The sequence below is a fragment of the Anser brachyrhynchus genome (assembly GCF_964034855.1).
Source record: "Anser brachyrhynchus genome assembly, chromosome: 3".
In the NCBI taxonomy this organism is placed as follows: Eukaryota; Metazoa; Chordata; class Aves; order Anseriformes; family Anatidae; genus Anser; species Anser brachyrhynchus.
This window is the reverse complement of record NC_137696.1, coordinates 58,007,154-58,025,380: the sequence shown is the minus strand read 5'-3', so window position 1 is coordinate 58,025,380 and position 18,227 is coordinate 58,007,154. Positions and strand designations below refer to the sequence as shown.

The following is an 18,227-nucleotide window of genomic DNA, read 5'->3' as shown; positions in this document are numbered from 1 at the left end:
TTCTTTTTGCATTCAGTATAAAGGCAAGGACATTTCCAGCTATTCCAGGCTTACTGGACTAAGGCCATCAAAGGAATATGTTCCCATTCCTGTTTGGCTAGTCATTTGGAACGTGATGTCATGAACACCATGCTTGACTATTCAGAAATATGTTGTGTGTTTTTTTTAAACTCATCACTACCTTTTCTCTGCCCCGACTTTTCTTCCATTCTTTTTCCCCTGACATTCTCATTTCCTCAGGACTACTAAAAGAAAGATGCTAGAATGCAAGGAGGGTTTATTTCTCTTTTCAAAAAGTGCTAGGAATCATATTTGTTCAAATATTCAACTATCCAGAAAAGCCAACAGTGCTGGCCTCTTTTCACCTTCAAAAGAATGAAGAATAATCTTGATTAGAATGCGCAAAGACTGAATGAGGCAAAGCTCAGTTATACATAATGCACAGCAGGTCATAACTTCATGCAAAAATTATACAAAGACTACACAGCAGTGAATAGGGAGTTACAGCTGACACTGAGCATCTGACTAGGAATAGTGCACATTTAAGTAGTTGGAAGCTTGCTTCTGGAGCTATCAGACTAGGGTTCAAGCTTATACATGTGTAGGAAAAAAGTTTTTCTGAATTTCTAATTTTCTGAATGCTATCAGGCATCAGAATATTTTTGCTCAAAATTGTTTTGTTCTACCAGAGACCAAATAATAAATTTCACAACAGATCAAATGTGTACTTAAACTTAGGACAACTGCATGTCCAATTTCTTAGTATTCTTTTACCCTTAGAAAAGGAGTAGGGAAGCATGTTTATCTTGGTGTTGCTGTCTTTCACCCATGCATTTAATGAACAGGATAAGTATGATCCAGCTTTTAAGTCTTCACAAATGGAAATCTAAAATGTAAAATGAAGTGCATAATAGAATTTAGTGTAAATTCACCAGTGCATTAAACCCGTATTTCATTCTGTAATGGCAAATAAGTGGTTAGGTCAGATATGTTAGAAGCCTTTTTTCTTCTTTTTCTTAATCCAGGTTTTCAAACTGTATGCAATGCCTAGTTTCAGTTAAAGTGTCTTTATGATTTCAGCACAATAAGTCCACACCAAGTGTAATTTAGCATAGACTGACATAATTGGCAAGCTGTGCTTGGCTAGAGTTCAAAGCTGAATCTGATTTATCACCTTTTTGGTTTCTTTTGGTCAGGGAAGTTAGCAAATATGCTTGGGGAGTCAGTTACAAATGGCAAGACTTTGATCGGCACAGAAACAAATTGTTTAAGAAATAACCATATCAGACACTCCCAAGTATCCGGTTCAACTAGTACAAAAGCTGCAGCTTATTTATTAACCAATGTTAGTTGCTACCTAGTGTCATATTAATAACTGAAGGCAACATTTTTTTTTAATCACAGATCAGAAAGATTAATGCATCTTTAATTTTGTCTTGAAGTTCACATGATGAAAAAGAAACAGAGAGCCAGAAATATTTGTTATTATTGGTGTTTGAAGCTTCTTCCCATTTTGCATTCTGAATTTTGGAGCAACCTTCTTCAAACTTAAATTATTCTTAGTGTTAAAATCCCCTTGTCAGAAAGTCAAAGTTGATATTTGCAACTTAGAAGTATTTGCTTCAGTGTCAGATGTTAAAAAATAAAAATAAAAATTAAAAAGTTATAAATAAAATGTTGAAATAATGCAGAAGGGAAAAAATAAACAGTGCAGCAAAAATGCTCTCACATATATGATTTACAATGTATATAAACAAAACTGTGTTGTTTGTGAGAAGGGATGAATTTTGTTAATAGCAAGTGTTGGGCAGAATTTGGTTCCAAATACTCTTCCTGCTATCAATAATGTCAAGTCTCTTATAGCAATGGTTAAGCTCTTTTTGTTATTGTTGTTGTTATTGTTTTGGTTCATAGGGAGAGTATTTTATTGAAAGATAGGTGTTTTTAGTTTGCCCAGAATTTTGTTGTTTTCTTTCTCGGATGATTCATCTCTCTCAGTAAGGAATAGCCTGCAGAATATGGACAAATTGAAAGAACTTTGGCATTGGAGAACTTTGAATCTTCATTTCCATGACCACTCTAGGGTTTTCTTCACAATACAGTAAGCACTTGCTTCAAGCAGCAAAACAAGCCATTCTCAAGCTGTTATAACCTCTGTGCCTAAATACTCAACCCCATTTTCTTCACCTCTTTTCAAGCCAATCTTTCATTTTCTTTCTATTTTCTTGGGTTAGTGTGGGAGAATGCTGAGTAGAGCAAAATGTTATAGAGCTCATTAATCATTGAATGGCTCAAGTTGGAAGGGATCTTAAAGGTCGTCTACTTCCGACCACCCTGCCATGGGCAGGAATGCCACCCACTAGATCATAATAATACTTCCCAACAGCGTATAGCCTTGTGGAGGCAATAAGGAAAATTCCTACAGTCTGTTGCTTGTTGTCATTGTCTGGAGTCCAATGAGCTTCTCATCTAGAAAAGGGGAAGACTTGATGTCCTCAGGCAAAGGGCTTTGCTGGGACCTGGCAAAAGAATAAAGATTCCACTTTGTGTGGGGAGGCACAGCAAATTGACATCTTTCCCTAGGAAATCATTTTGTCCTTTTCTTTGGGTGGCAAAATTCAGTTTTTCCAGGGGCTTGAGCCAACTTTGAGCTAATTAAAAAGCCCTCTGTGTTCTAGGACAAACTAAGACAACACAACAATTTTCCCTTGTATTCAAACTGCTAGCCTATTTTTAATTAATTTTGTACTCTTCCATGAGAGCAGCTGGTTACAATGGAATTTTAATGCAGATGACATACTTCTATTTAAATTAAAGATATGCAACTGTGATTTAAAGGGAAGATAAAATATTCAAGAAAATTGTTGATGAGTTATAATTCTCTTGAGAAAAAAAAGACAAAGTGCACAAGTTTGCCTTTCCTATTTTTAACATTGTACAAACTGGGGAGCTTATGGGTATCTTTTCTGTCTCAAGTCATTATCCATTAAAGTAAACAAACAAAAATATTCAGGTGTCTTGTTTTTATTTTAAGGAATTAGAAGAATCAATAAGAACAAAAGAAAGAGAAGTAGAAAACATAGAACAAAGTGGCCTGTCTTTGATACAGAACAAGAAGGAAGAAGTCTCTTCTACTGTTACGAATACACTCAAAGAAATCAACCATGCCTGGGCCAACTTGGATCACATGGTAAAACAATTATCAAAGAGCAAACCATAGTTCCAGGAATTAGAACATGTAGGAGAAGAATTAGCAGTTTGCATCTAGTGGATTTCTTCTGTATTGTATGGGAAGAGATTCTGAATTATGTCTCTGTTTTCATCCATCTTCAAGCTTGTGTGTACATAATATTTACTATTTCAAGGATCACAGAATCACAGAATCTGTTTTACATTCTTAAAATTTAAGCTTTTTATATGCTGATACATAGTAGAAAAGTACCAAATGATCCATAAGTAACTACCTTTTTAAGCACATGGGTCACTCAGACTGAGGAAGAGATCAGTTTCAATTGTCATCGTCTGAACCTTGGTAACATTAGTCCATGTTTTCAGGAAGAATGCAGTGTGTTAGAACTAGCCTCTCTTGACTTTGAGAGGCTGATTGCCTGTCTTAAGGACTCAAGAAATTTCTTTTGAACCTTCTTCGAAGCAAGGTAGAATGTACTCAATATCTTTTCAGTCCCTACCATACTGGTCTTCTGTGGCTTTATAGAATCAAACAGAACTTTCTGCTGTACCCAGTGTAAGCCTAGCTGATGGTAGGGCAAAATGTTCTCTTCTTTCTCCAACAAGTTTAAAGTTCTGCATGAAGAACAAGTAGAATCTGAGATCAAAAGGAAGGAAATAATATAAACAAAAGCAAACCCCTTGAATGTTTTTCATTTACCTTTTTTTTTTTTCTTCTCCTTCCCTCCTCCTAGGTTAGCCAACTAAAGATATTGTTGCAGTCTGTTCTTGATCAGTGGAGCATTTACAAAGTGGCTTATGAAGAACTGAATAGTTACCTGATGGAAGCCAGATATTCTTTGTCCCGTTTTTATCTCCTTACTGGTTCTTTGGAAGCTGTGAAAGTCCAAGTTCATAACCTTCAGGTGAAAAGGAATACCATGCCTCTTGCCACACTAAGGATGGATTTAAGGATAAATGTTGTCCTTGTTGCATGGATGCAATAAATGTACATTTTAGCTGATAATGAATGAAATTACAGACGTATTGGTGCATTAAAATCTTATGACATTGAGAGGGCACTTTATCAAGTAACCATTACATTTTTCATTTAACTAACTAACTAACTAAATAAAATGATAAAATTGTTTCCTTTGTAGATTTTTTATGTTGTTGCTTACATTTTGACCTGTGAATGTTCCAAACACTGAGACATCTTTTATAAAATTATATCTGTGGATCTAGTTTACATAGAAAAAGCATTTTGCTTAAAATTAAATGTTCTCTCTGATTGGAAGTCCAGACGTATACAGCCGAATGCCTTAAGCATAATCCTCACTTTCCAAATCAAGATTTAAAGAACATCTATTAATACACTTCACAGCCACTCTTTGATGTTTTCATTTTCTACATATCAGACATGAGGAGTCAGTAGAACGATAAGTTGTGGGTTTTTGTTTTGTTTTGTTTTGTTTTAAAGCCCTTTTTTACTTATTTTGTGTATATTGATTAATCAGGTTGAGATTTGCTGAACCGTTCAAACTGTAATAATATAGGTTTTTTTTTTTTAAAAAAGGAACATTTTCCCTGATAGCAATACTTCAGTCTGTTAAGTGAAAAAGTAAGAACCTTCTTTTTAGAATAAAGCTTTTTTTATGCTCTTACTTTTTCATCTAATTCTGAACAGGAAAACATAATTTAATTTAATATCTTACACCAGTTAATGTTTTATTTCTGAGGGAGTTCCTTGCACTTATTCTGTCAGTGCAAAAATATTTGCTTAGGGTAATTTCTTTTACAAAATTTTTACATTTTTAGAAAATATTGGGTAAAAAAAATACTTTTTGCTACACCTAGATATTGAATCAAATGTATCTAGCCATAGTCTTTACATTAAAAAACTTCCTAGTTAGATTCAATACACATGAAATCTAGTTTTGCTTTCATAACCCATATATTGCAATTGATACATACCATTTTGAAATGTTTCTACATCATACAGTTGTAATAGTTTGTGTATCATTATTTTTTCTTCTATTTCAGAGCCTACAGGATGAACTAGAAAAGCAAGAAAATAGTTTACAGAAATTGGGCACCGTGACCAATCAATTGTTAAAACAATGTCACCCACCAGTGACTGAAACACTTACCACCACTTTGAAGGAAGTGAATATGAGGTAGAAAGTTTGTTTATGTTGAACTGTACTTTCAGTGGTAGATTTGCATTTAACTGTGGACTCAGTTTTCCATCATTTTTATTTTTATTATATTTTATGTATTTTTAAATTTATTTATTCATTTTATTCCTTTTCCTGGAGCAGAAGTGTGTCATTTTACTAGTAATAATAAAATAAACGTTTTCTCTAGCAAGAGATTTGGATTACTAGTGTCAGCAGCTTTGCTCCATGCATGGCTGCAGGCAAATTTGCAACCATGATAATTCTTGTCCTGGGAAATAATACTGCACTTAAAATGCAAGAATGCTGTCTGAAAATTGCATTGCTGTGCATGTCTCAGTTTCTCCAGTATTCAGCTTGCAATTTCTAGCTGTGGGAAGAGCATGACAGGCTTTTCTATCTAAGATCTAAGCTGTTGCCAGTAGGTTGGCAAACAACTTCCCCAACTTTGAATCCAGGCCATAGAAAGTCTGAAGGTTTATTCAGAGAAGCTACAGAAAGATTTGATTGATCCAAGATCAAAAACTGCAGTGGTGGAAATACTATTGTATTTGGCTTCGGGGGTTTGTTTTTTTGTATGCTTATTTGTTTGTTTTTGAAAACACAATCATGCCAAACTTATTTTGGTTCATCCTGTACTAGAAACTGGAAACATGGGGAGAAGACTTTTTCCCCAGAGAAGCTGTGGATGCCCCATCCCTGGAAGTGTTCAAGTGTTCAGGTTGGACAGGGCTTTGAGCAACCTGGTCTAGTGGAAGGTATCCCTGCCCATGGCAGGAGGGTTGGAACTGGATGAACTTTAAGGCCCCTTACAACCTAAGCCATTCTATTATAAGATACTGTATGATTTAAGTTTCAGTGATGACTGACAAGGTTTTCACTTTATGAGATAATTTTATCATATAATAACAATTGAAAATGCTGTGATTTTTCTTTGATAATGAAATAATGAGACAATTTGATAAACACAGTACATTTCAGAAAGCAGCTGTTTTTGGGTGCCATTAAAGCTAAGAATTCAAAGAGGAATTAGACATTTAATTGGATAATGAAACTATTAGAGCTTTAATAAGTCTGGAAGTATTTTAATTTTACAGGGCTTTATGAATTTAAAGATTCTGTGAGAGTTTGGGAGGAAACTGCAGCAGAAGAAATGGTTTCATATTTACACCTGTTCCGGGCCTTTCAGGCCCTTGATGGAATTTGATACTGGCAGTTCTTGGTCAGTTATGTCTGCTTTGTGTGGTGAACCAAGGTGTGCTAAGTGGGAATTGCAGGAGGTTCACTTCAAAAAGTGTACTCCAGCTTTGACCTAAAACATTAATATGCAGCATCCAAGATGCAGTACAGATTAAACCTGGTGTGACAGGTCAGAACATCCTGTCAACATATTTCTTGGATTCCTTTTTTTTCTCCTAATGTCCAAATCTTGATTATTATCAAATTTCTTAAAAGACAGAAGACTGCGGAAAACAGCACTGAGGAAGAGGGGCAGAGACAATGGAAACAACAGTGAGGAAGAGGGGCAGGTGTAGTTCCTGTGGGCTACCAAAGTTTGATCATTCATCCAATCTCTTCACCAGGTGGAACAATCTTCTGCAGGAGATTGCAGAGCGGCTGCGTTCCAGTAAGGGTCTCCTTCAGCTGTGGCAGAGGTACAAGGACTGTTACCAGCAGTGCTCTTCCACGGTCCGTCAACGGGAAGATCAAATTAATGAACTGTTGAAGACTGCAACCAGTAAAGATATTGCTGATGATGAAGTAACCACTTGGATTCAGGACTGCAATGTATGTTCACTTAAGCTTTGCACTTTACAACAGCTCTGTGAGCTAAAAATCACAACAGGCTCTCCATTACTAAACTACATATTTGGTGTATTGGAAACTTTCTTTTTATTGAAGCATCTCTCACGTTCAGGAGAGAGAGCTTCATGTCTGCTACCCAAATCTCATGATTTTCTTGAACTTATGTGATCCCTCTATTCTTTGTTGCTGTGTTACGTTGCTTTTATCTGAAGTCATCTCTCTGGAGAAGGTGGATAAATTCTATTGTTTGATTCAGTCTTAAGTCCCAGCTTATCAAAATATTTCTTGCTTGGCAAGAATCTCTGCCAAATCCATTGAGCTCCTTATAGTAGAAAGAAACAGGATCCTTTGTCTGTATTTCCACAAGTCAAGGCTGGTCACTTTTTCTGAATGAAAAAAGACTATGTGTGTGTTTTTGGTGTCTTTATCCTTCACATGGAAGAAGATGTTGACTCTGGAACCTTGAGACTCCTCTATTTTCGATACTGTGTCCCAGAGAAGCAGGATTTTTTGTCTCCTGTTATGTGATGTGTTTCGGTGTGTTTGAGTTCAAGTTAATGTGTCATTGATAAGAAAATTAAAATGGCAATTGTCTTAAGGTAAGAAAAACAATTGCAAGGCGAAAAATTAACACATTAATGAGCATTCTGAGCATTTGCTGCCATAATCTGTTGGACAGGCAACTCAGATAGCTCAGTCTGATAATTGCGTTACACAATTTACAAAAGTTAATTTTTAATCCCTCCTGGTAATTCATAACAGGAAGAAAAAAAAGAAGAAAAAAAAAAAAAGGAGATCTAGTCAGACCTCAGCTGATCCACAGGGAGGGTTGCCACTGCTTAGGACCAGCATGTCAGTAAATCAAAAGTGTTTTTTTCAACAAGTGTTGCCTCATCAGTAACTGCAGTTTACTCAATGACAGCTGAGTATTCACTTCTTTCTGTTCCTCTGCACCTATGTAATCCAAGATATGTTTTATTCTGCATATCATTTCCTTTTTATGCAAAGTGACAGTGGACATTTTGGCATTGAAATATAGTAGTAAATATAAATTCTTCATGTAGTAGTGGTGCTTATTGATTTCATTTCTCCTGTATATCAGGGAGGATGGCATCAACTGAGTGTCAGGTTAACTATTCATATCTTTATTCAATGTGTTGCCACAGGATCTACTCGTTGATTTAAAGACAGTACAGGATTCACTGATTGTTCTTCAAGAACTGGGAGAGGAGCTAAAAAGCCAGGTGGAGGCTTCAGCAGCAGCAGCTATACAGTCTGATCAACTGTCTCTGAACCAGAATCTGTCAACCCTAGAACAAATTCTCCGCAAGCAGCAAACAGTACTTCAGGTATTGCAGAGAGTGTTTTCAGTTCCTGCATCCAGTCATCTTGTTGTACTTGAAAACACAATTAGCCAAAAATACCTGGGTAAAGAAGATGGTGCTACCTGTTCACCTGCATTTCCCAATCTTCCCTGGAAGCCAAAGATGAGAGCAAAAAAAATGCTCAAGTACAGTATAGAGACCTTGTAAGAAGGTCCACTTTCTGGGAAGAGAATGTGCAAACCTCACGGGGGAATGTTTCCATCTGGAATGCCAAGGGCAACATTCTTTGTGCAGACAGCAATAGTGCTAATGACTAGATCCACAGCTACTGCTTCCCTAGTGGCAACCTCTCTTCCCAGCTTGTTCTTTAGTGGTAAAACAAAGGAGGGAAGATTCTGAACAAGTGTGTAGCATGGATTTTAACAGTTCCTGATAATGTCAGTGACCATACTGACACCTACTATTTGTGTCAAAGCTTGTACGGCACATTTTGTTAATTGCGTGTGTCACTAGGGACTAAAGGGCAGAAAAGGAGTGGCAGAATGTGTTTCATAGGGCATGGAAGTGCATGGATGAGAAAGCAACAAGGCAGTGGCTTCTGTTTGGGTGACGAGTGGAGTTGTCCAAGAAATCTAGTGTCATCAAGAATGTGCTCATTAATGTAAGGAGAGATTTTTTTTTCATTTGAAATTGCAATAACAGAAACTGGTGGTTCTTTTCATTGACAGAGTACATTAAACAGAGAAGTATTTTATATAAGTTAGAGCAGGCTATGTATTTTAAGTCGAGGAGGTCTTTTAATATTTTGCTGAAGTGCTGCCCTTTTGCTATGATGAAAAATCCCATTTTCTCACCCAGTGTGGACTTTACAGCAAAAGCCCCATGATAAAAATAATAAAAATAAATAATAATAATAATAAACACTATATCCACAGTCTGTAAACAAAGCAACAGTTGCAATCACTCCTAGCCTATACCTCTGTTTGCAAATCTATAATGAGAATAATCAGGAGCATAACCACCAGAAGGATGCTATGTGGCTAAGTTCCTAAATCATGGGTTCTTTTTTATTCAAGGCTGGAGTCCTGGACTATCAAACCTTTGCCAAGAACCTGCAAGTCCTTGAGGTCTGGGTAACAGAAGCAGAAGAAATACTGAAAGGACAGGATCCTAGTCACTCATCTGATCTCTCAGCAATACAGAGTAGGATGGAGGAACTCAGAGTGAGTAATAAATGCACAAAGTGTTCATTTTTTTACATTGGCCTGATTAATTTGTACAGGGTATGCACAAATACTACTCTATACATATTAAAGAACTGTCACTCATGGGAAGCGTAAGACTGAGAAATTAGAAGTTTGATGGTAGTCAGGTAGTGATTGTTTGTCCATGTTATTCTGCTCCTGAGTAAAGAATAAAAGGAAAAACAAAGGATTTGGATTAAAATGAATATCAAATCAAAATAGGAGTGGAAATCTTAGCAATTTTCCTTTATCTGCTTTTCTCTCAACTTTTTTTGAATGTATGCAGTTCCTGCCACACTAATATTTAGTTTAAGGACCAAATCATCTACACATTTTGGATATATTGATATACTGAAGTGTACTGAAACATTCATACTGTGTACCCTATAATATACATTTAAACTCTTTTTCTCTTTATTTTTGTGTTGCCTTTATATTTATTTATTTATTCATTTTATCTTTCTTCTTCTTTTGGAGGCCCTGACAGGAAGTTGATGGTCTCTGCCACCTAGGCTGGTTTTGTCATTTTAATATTCAATTACTTTCAGGATTAACTATACATGTTTTTCCACTGTGCATGCTAACAAGCATAGCACATTTTCCTAATTTAATGATTTGGACATTTCTGTACTGCAAAAGAAAAATAATAGTAATAATATAAAAATTGAGTAAGTTCAATGTGGTATACTAGCCTAACATTCAGTTTAACAAACAAGGAAAAAAAGCTCACTTTCTTGGCAATATAGACATGTTGCTTCAAGCACTAGCCTATTTTTGCAGCTCTTAGAGGTAAATCTCTAGTTCAGCAATATATTTAAGTGCAATTTGAGTTTACTTCTCTGTTTCTGTTTAAGTATTCTTCTAGACTGAGACCAAAGAGGCTGAAAACTGGAAATCAAATCTTTCCTTGGCATAGGGATTGTTTGCCACTTGGTGGCAACCAAGGCTGTTCCAAATTTAACTGAGTTCTAGCTTAGTCTATACTAGTGTAATTACTGAACTTTTTGCTTATCACCTGTATTGTTTTTTGCAGAGTCAGATGTTGAAGTTCAGTAGCATGGCCCCAGATTTGGACCGTCTTAATGAGCTGGGTTACAGACTTCCTCTGAATGATAAAGAAATCAAAAGGATGCAGAACCTGAACAGACACTGGTCTCTCATCTCATCTCAGACTACAGAAAGATTCAGGTGGGGATAGCTAAAGATTATTGCATAGTTTTCTTATATCACAATAACTAGAAAGTATACCTTTTGCAGAGTATAAAAAATATTTCAGATATTTCATTAACCAAAGCTCCTTTCCCTTAGTATACTCATGAATAAAGATAGAAGCCAATGAGTTGAGACGGTGGTTTTGCCATAAATTAGAATTTGAAATAAGGAAGGTGGGTTCTTTTTAGTGTTGTCTAGATAGATTAAATGATGCAGCTGCATGGGAAAATCAATACTATCTGATTTAGATTTCTGTTGGAAAACTTACTGCAAGAGTCAATACTATGTGAGAGAGCAGGAGACCTTACCTGAATCCGTCTTTCTCTTCTCTTCTCTTCTCTTCTCTTCTCTTCTCTTCTCTTCTCTTCTCTTCTCTTCTCTTCTCTTCTCTTCTCTTCTCTTCTCTTCTCTTCTCTTCTCTTCTCTTCTCTTCTCTTCTCTTCTCTTCTCTTCTCTTCTCTTCTCGTCTCGTCTCTTCTCGTCTCTTCTCGTCTCTTCTCGTCTCTTCTCGTCTCTTCTCGTCTCTTCTCGTCTCTTCTCGTCTCTTCTCGTCTCTTCTCGTCTCTTCTCGTCTCTTCTCGTCTCTTCTCGTCTCGTCTCTTCTCTTCTCTTCTCTTCTCTTCTCTTCTCTTCTCTTCTCTTCTCTTCTCTTCTCTTCTCTTCTCTTCTCTTCTCTTCTCTTCTCTTCTCTTCTCTTCTCTTCTCTTCTCTTTTCTTTTCTTTTCTTTTCTTTTCTTTCAGTAAGCTGCAGTCTTTCCTGCTGCAGAAGCAGACCTTTTTGGAGAAGTGTGAAACGTGGATGGATTTATTAGTTCAGACTGAGCAGAAGCTGGCAGCAGAGATTTCAGGAAACTACCAGAGCCTTTTAGAGCAACAGAGGGCACATGAGGCAAGTCATCATGTATATATATACATAACTACAACACATATTATTTATACAAAGGTGGAACTCACATTCTTTTGGGGAGTAATATAATAGTATGTCTTGAATTATCTAGTGCGTGGTCTCCCTGCCCATGGCAGGAGGGATGGAACTGGGTAATCTTTAAGGTCTCTTCTAACCTGAGCTATTCTATGGTTCTATGATGAATTGAATTACATTTGCTTGCACTCTTTATGGATATCTTAACTTAGAAACAACAGCATGCAAATATGTCAGTGATATCCAGTTTTGTGGAGGGCTTGCTTATCTGTTTGCATTTTGTGTATAATATATTGGGATGCCTCTAACTGCTTGTCCCCTATACTTATTCTACTTCAGATTAGTTTCTACCAAGGGAATCAAAGTTTTATTGGTCTTCCCATAAGACCAAACTGTCCTCATGCACTTTGACCCTTTGTCTTTAGTCCTAACTGGAGATTTCAGTTCTTTAATTTTATTTTGGTTTTGTTAATTTACCATTAAATTGCCAACATACATTTTATCTGAAGAGCAAGAATTTTCTGTCAAAGACTGAGTTATATAATTCATCATGCAGCCTCCATTTGTGTTCCTTTTGGTAACATTTCCTTGGAGAACAAACTGATTTGATCTTTGCTCTGTGCTGGAATCGTTTGTTTGTAGACCTATTTATAACAAATCAAGAACTAGTCCAGCTTTTGCTGCAGGGAAAAACTGATTCAGAGTTTCTACTAGAGGATGCTTTTCTGATTCTATGGTGAGGTCAAGTGATGCACATTTTTTCTCCACCCATATTGTTACTGCCAAGAATCCTAGTAAAGATCAATTAAGACAAGTCAATTTTCATACCAAAGCTCCCATGTGGCCACAGCAGTTTCAGTTCCCACAACTTTTTCATCTGACCTACCCCAGTACTCAGGAAAGATCACAGGGGAGTTGTGTCCTTCCACCCCTTGTGTCTTATATCAGCACAATGTTCGGGTGAACGTTTTTAAGCAGAAAGTAATTCACAATCCTTTTCGCTTGCTTTAGCGGATATTTGCTTTAACGTTTAACTGCATTTGCTTTTGCAAATCTCATCCATTTCATTTCCTCTCAGTGCTGCCAGCATTAACTGGACAGGGTATCTTTGTAATTTGAGATATCTCAGCTCTTTGAGATTTACATGTCCACAAATCATCACTGTCTAAATAGATAATTTCCTACTGTTGTATTGTCCACTCACAGTTATATTTTTTGAAAGGGGTTAACACGGATCTTTTTGCTTGCAATTGCATGTCTCAAGACCTCAGCCTAATTCTCTCCTGAAAACTTGATCTGCTTCAACTGTCTGAAACAGTTAGTTCAGATAAGTGCTATTCAGTAGAAGGTTTTTTTTCTTTCAACTATAAAGTCATCTTTCAGAATTTAGAGAATTAATAGCCAATTATCCAAATACTACATTTCACCCTAATAAAATGTTGTAAACTGTGTCTTTTTATGAAGAAATTGCTTTCCACTCCTGCCAGCTGAAAGAGAAGGTTCAAATCTAAATTCCTTGAGATGATTTTCCAGATTGTTTTGCTTTATTTCCTTGCACATAATGAGAAAATATTCCATTTCCACATACATTCCCAGAATGGATATTGGGATGTATCCAGTTCTGTTATCAGCTTTCCAGTGCTGACTCTTAACTTTGTTGATGTTTATTTGAACAGCACCCCAGCTACCTCAGTGGCCTTATTTAGAAATAATTTCCCACTGTTATTTACAAACCTTTGATGTGGATGTGGTGCTTTTTCCAAATATCATGAGCTAACACTGTCAACCACATCAGATAACTCTTTCATGACAAACTTGCAGTCATTCTTGTGCAATTCTCCAGATATCTATCTGCAGACCTGGTACATTCCTTGTGACTCCTGCAAAGTGCCGATGCACTGAGACAAGCATTTGAGAAAGTGCTGGTGGGGGAAGAGGCAGTTGCTTGCCAATGCACTTACTGTTGTGTTTTGTGGTTTGTTTGTTTGTTTTTTTTCAATGTGCTGGTATTGTGAATTTCAATACCTGTCCTCCTTTCCTGCTTCTTTGAATTCCTATTTCTGTGTTGACAGTGATCTACACGTGAGAAGAAATTGGAATGGCAAGTGGTCTCACATAACAGAATATCCCTCTTATATACAAAGTTAATATGTATGCACAGAACAAGTGGATGTTGACAAGAATATTTCTGGCTTGGGGTAGGGTTTGAGTACATCCTCTCTAAGCAGAGTTCTTCATGCTTGATAAGGTTTTATTTCACCTATCCTCTCAGAAAAAGATTTTAAGTAGTCAATGAAAAATCTTTTTTACCACAGAATACAGATATTTTATACAGACAGAATTAAAATGTAAAACCTTTCTTTAACATCCTTGTCTCCTGTACAACAGCTATTCCAGGCAGAGATGTTCAGTCGCCAGCAGATTTTGCATTCAATTATCTCTGACGGGCAGCACCTCATAGAACAAGGACAAGTGGATGACAGGTAGCCATTCTTGTGTTGTTCTTGCTGCTGGTTATGTGAAATAATACTTAAACTAGTGGGAGACTTCTGAACAGAGAATGTTGCACAAGATGTTAGTATTCAGATAATGTTTTTCCAAGACAGAAGTTACCATCTATATGCTTAAGCTATTAATCAGCCAGCTCTTAAATAATACAGTGTTCATTAGGATGCTATGGGGTAGATGTGCTGCATTTGGGAATGCAGCAGCCTTGAGGCTACTTCTCTGACAGATATTTGTCTTGCATTATCAAACACATCACATATATGTCTATTCTGATGTACCTTCAAAATATCTCTTTCACCAAAGGAGCCTGCAGTGACTGATTTACAGTGAACTACTCTTGATTTGTGCCAAAATAACCTGCAGCATAAATATGATGGAATAGGAATTCATTCCTGTCTCAGAGATTTTATTTTAAATGCTTCTGATCAAATGAATAGGAATCAGTGGAACACCGGTGGCTTCACACTTATGCATTGATTTTGCTAAGGATATCATGGTCCTAATATAAGAAGAACTGTTTACTAGGATGTGAGAATTTTATTAATTCTTTGTACATCTTACACCTGCTTTGAGCTAGCTCACTAGTAAATTTGAGGGCAAATCATGAAATTTCCATGATTTACTATGAATTTGGATAATCCAAGCTAGCAAAAACTGTGGGTTTGTTTGTATGTTTGAGGGGGGAGAAGAGTTTATTTTTTTAGGAAAAAAAAAAAAAGGGTAATTGGAGCCCTTTGATTCTCCATGTATATGATGTGTGGAGTTCTCATCCTCAGTAAACTGTCATTAGACTTCAGTAGTTTTCTTCTAGTGTTTAATAATCAGCACCCAAAAAACACATTTCCTTTCCCCCCAATTTATTTCATTAAAGAAATAGACCAAAGTATGAAAGCTACCATGGCTTTTTATTTATTTATTAATTTACAATAGGGATGAGTTTAATCAGAAGCTGACACTTCTAAGTAATCAATGGCAAGGAGTAATTCGTCGGGCACAGCAGAGGAGGGGGATCATTGACAGCCAGATCCACCAGTGGCAGCGCTACAGGGAGATGGCAGAGAAACTGCGCAAGTGGCTGGTGGAAATGTCCTGTCAGCCAGTGAGTGAGCTGGGAAATGCTCCTATCCCACTGCAGCAAGTCAGAGCATTACTGGATGAAGTGCAGGTATGTCCAGTGTGTTGTAGAAAGAAGAAATAATACAACTTTTTATCATCATCAAAATATTCTTAGAAGTACTTTAGAGTTATACTATGTGCCTGGTAGAAAGCAGTATTAGATATCAGTTATTCTTTGAAACTGACGTAGCCTCAAAAGCAACACTTTGATGGAAAGGAAGTAAAGAACATGCAGTGATGAACTTAACAAGCTCTTTCTCAAGCTTTGTTAGTTTTTTTTTTTATTTGTTTTGTAACTAACCTCATATTGAAGCTGTCTTGAAACAAAAAACAGTAATCTCCCATTTGAGGAATGTATTCTAGCTAACAAAAATGGGTACCTTGAACGGTTGATGTGATTTTCATGTGAGGTTAGCAGTATCTATTTAGCAGTTTGGTGTCTTTTTTAGCCAGACGATACTGTATTATAATACTTATAATAATGCTTATAAGCATAATGTGCTCTTGAGGAACTGTTTCTCCTCAAGATCAATTGAACTGCTGATACGAATGAGGAGAGAGAGAAGTCTTCCATGTCTTTATCTCCTTGGAGAAATTTTCTAATGGTCTGCCGCAGTAAATGATCAAAAAAAAAAAAAGTATCAAAGTATTTGAGCTGTAGCTCATGCTTAAGTATGCAACCAAATAGAAGTGAATTAGTAAAATATGGTTTTCAGGATGAATTATAGTGAACTGCTAATTATAACTAAAAAGACAAAGTTGACAGAAATCCATTTATATCTGCAGCTTAAAGAGAAAGGTGTTCTAAGGCAGCAAGGGAGTTACATCCTTGCTGTGGAAGCTGGCAAGCAATTGCTGCTTTCTGCTGACAGTGGAGCTGAGGCAGCCCTGCAGACAGAGCTTACAGAAATTCAGGAGGGCTGGAAGATAGCTAGCACCCAACTGGAAGAACAGAAGAAACAGCTTGCTTTAATACTGAAAGTAAGTGTATAATTTCTTCTGTACCTTTCAGCATGTTCACAGTTTCTCACTCTGAACCCTGATAAGACAAGTGTTCTCAAGGGATGAGTACAAATACAGGAATTGAATGTATACTGCATTACCATTTCATTTCACTACCTCTGATTTTCAAATATTTAAACTAGAAGAGGTAATACTTTGGAACAGGCTTACATATTCCTTGATATCTTTTAATCGATATTTCCACATCACTGCTAATAAAAGATATTCCTAACAATCCTATTGTCAACATAGAGCAAAAATGTATTTTATTTTGCACAATGCTGGTTGGTTTTTATACATACTGTATTGAAAATTTTATCTGTGTTATTCCTTCTATGTGCCAATGCTGAGATTTCCTTAGCCATCTGATAGCTGGTGCTTCCTTCAAGAGTCTCGAGTATTTGTTAACTTAGGTAATACACTAAGAGGGAGCATTGAACTTTTTTTTTTTTTTTAAATGTAGGCAGCATCCAGAATGCCTGCTAACATCATTTTAAGTACTGAAGATGGTAGTCCAGGATTTAAATTCGGTCTGTTTGTTTTTCCCTTTTGCTCTTTCCATGCAGGATAATGAAAATTGGACTTGTGTATATTAAGAGAATAGGTCAAGTGCTTTTAGAATAGTTTCAGCGGCTTGATAGAATTCCACAATTATAGACACTTTAGTTTTCTTTGTAAATAGCAAGGAGCAAAGCAATGCAAGAAAATTAAATATTATTTTGGAAAAGTTCAGATAAGTAAATTTTTCTTCCTCTTTCAAGCCTTGTTCCTCCTACCTCTGCTTCTAGTTGGGGAATTACATCAGGAAATTTTAGTCATGAAAGCTTATATCTAGGGAAACTAAAAGTTCTGTGTTTTTTTTGGCCAAAAAATATAGAACTTGATGCGTGAAAGTGAGGAAGTACGTAAATTACCACACAAATTGCATAAATCATCCCATAGATATCCAAATTTCATTACATGTTGCTACCTTGGTCCTACATACATGACTTTTCAGTAGTCTTCTGACAAAATGAGAAGTGTAAGAGTATATCTTGCATTAAGAACATCATGTAAGGCCATATTACTTATTAACGAGAGAAGAAAAAAGACACTAAAGAAAAGGTTTTTTTGCAAGACCTGTTATTTATAATTCTCCATCCTGAAGACGATCATGAAATACTGATATAGACTGAAAAAAAATGGAAGGAGAGAAATACTAAGGCAGTGACAGAAGGAGAATATCTTCAAATAGACAATTTAAAATAAGTTCCTGTATTTCTTAGTATAATACAACCAGCATTCTTAAGGGTTGACTGGCTTATTACAGATTTTTCTGTGTGATTACCTTTTCAATAGGCTTTAACAAATAGGTGAGATAGGCAAAGCTATGCTGTCACATGACTGTTGGCAGGTTTTATTATATTGGAGACATTTAAAATTTTGGAAAGTATACAAGCACTAAAGCTAGATGTAGCTGCTAGGACCATAATTTGGAGGAGGTACTTCAGATACTTTGATCTGACCTGAATTTGCAGTAACCCCAACATTTATTTATTTTTTTCTGGAGCTTGATGCATCAGCCATTCAAGAAAGGAAATGGAAAATAATTTGGCTTGATGCATTAGCCATTCAGAAAAGGAAATTGAAAATAATTTGGGGAGTTAAAGGCTTTTCTGAAAGGGTGGAGTTGTAAATAGACAATGCTATAATAACAGGAGGCTTTGACCAGTATATTACTGCTAGCAAAGACCTACATCAAAACTAA

The 18,227-nt window shown here is 36.3% G+C and overlaps 1 protein-coding gene across 19 annotated transcripts in view; it reads left to right on the top strand.

Annotated features, from left to right (window-relative positions):
• Positions 1 to 18,227, top strand: part of SYNE1 (spectrin repeat containing nuclear envelope protein 1) — a gene marked incomplete at its 5' end in the record, with an annotated part of 301,622 nt that overhangs the window by 238,437 nt on the left and 44,958 nt on the right. For all 19 annotated transcript variants that reach the window (XM_080587961.1, XM_080587963.1, XM_080587967.1 and 16 more), the window contains 11 exons: positions 3,035 to 3,190; positions 3,924 to 4,094; positions 5,212 to 5,345; positions 6,929 to 7,133; positions 8,318 to 8,500; positions 9,553 to 9,699; positions 10,754 to 10,908; positions 11,674 to 11,821; positions 14,243 to 14,337; positions 15,293 to 15,527; positions 16,265 to 16,459. In XM_080587961.1, the coding sequence (XP_080444087.1) occupies positions 3,035 to 3,190; positions 3,924 to 4,094; positions 5,212 to 5,345; positions 6,929 to 7,133; positions 8,318 to 8,500; positions 9,553 to 9,699; positions 10,754 to 10,908; positions 11,674 to 11,821; positions 14,243 to 14,337; positions 15,293 to 15,527; positions 16,265 to 16,459 (1,824 nt within the window). The remainder of the gene's footprint in view (positions 1 to 3,034; positions 3,191 to 3,923; positions 4,095 to 5,211; positions 5,346 to 6,928; positions 7,134 to 8,317; positions 8,501 to 9,552; positions 9,700 to 10,753; positions 10,909 to 11,673; positions 11,822 to 14,242; positions 14,338 to 15,292; positions 15,528 to 16,264; positions 16,460 to 18,227) is intronic.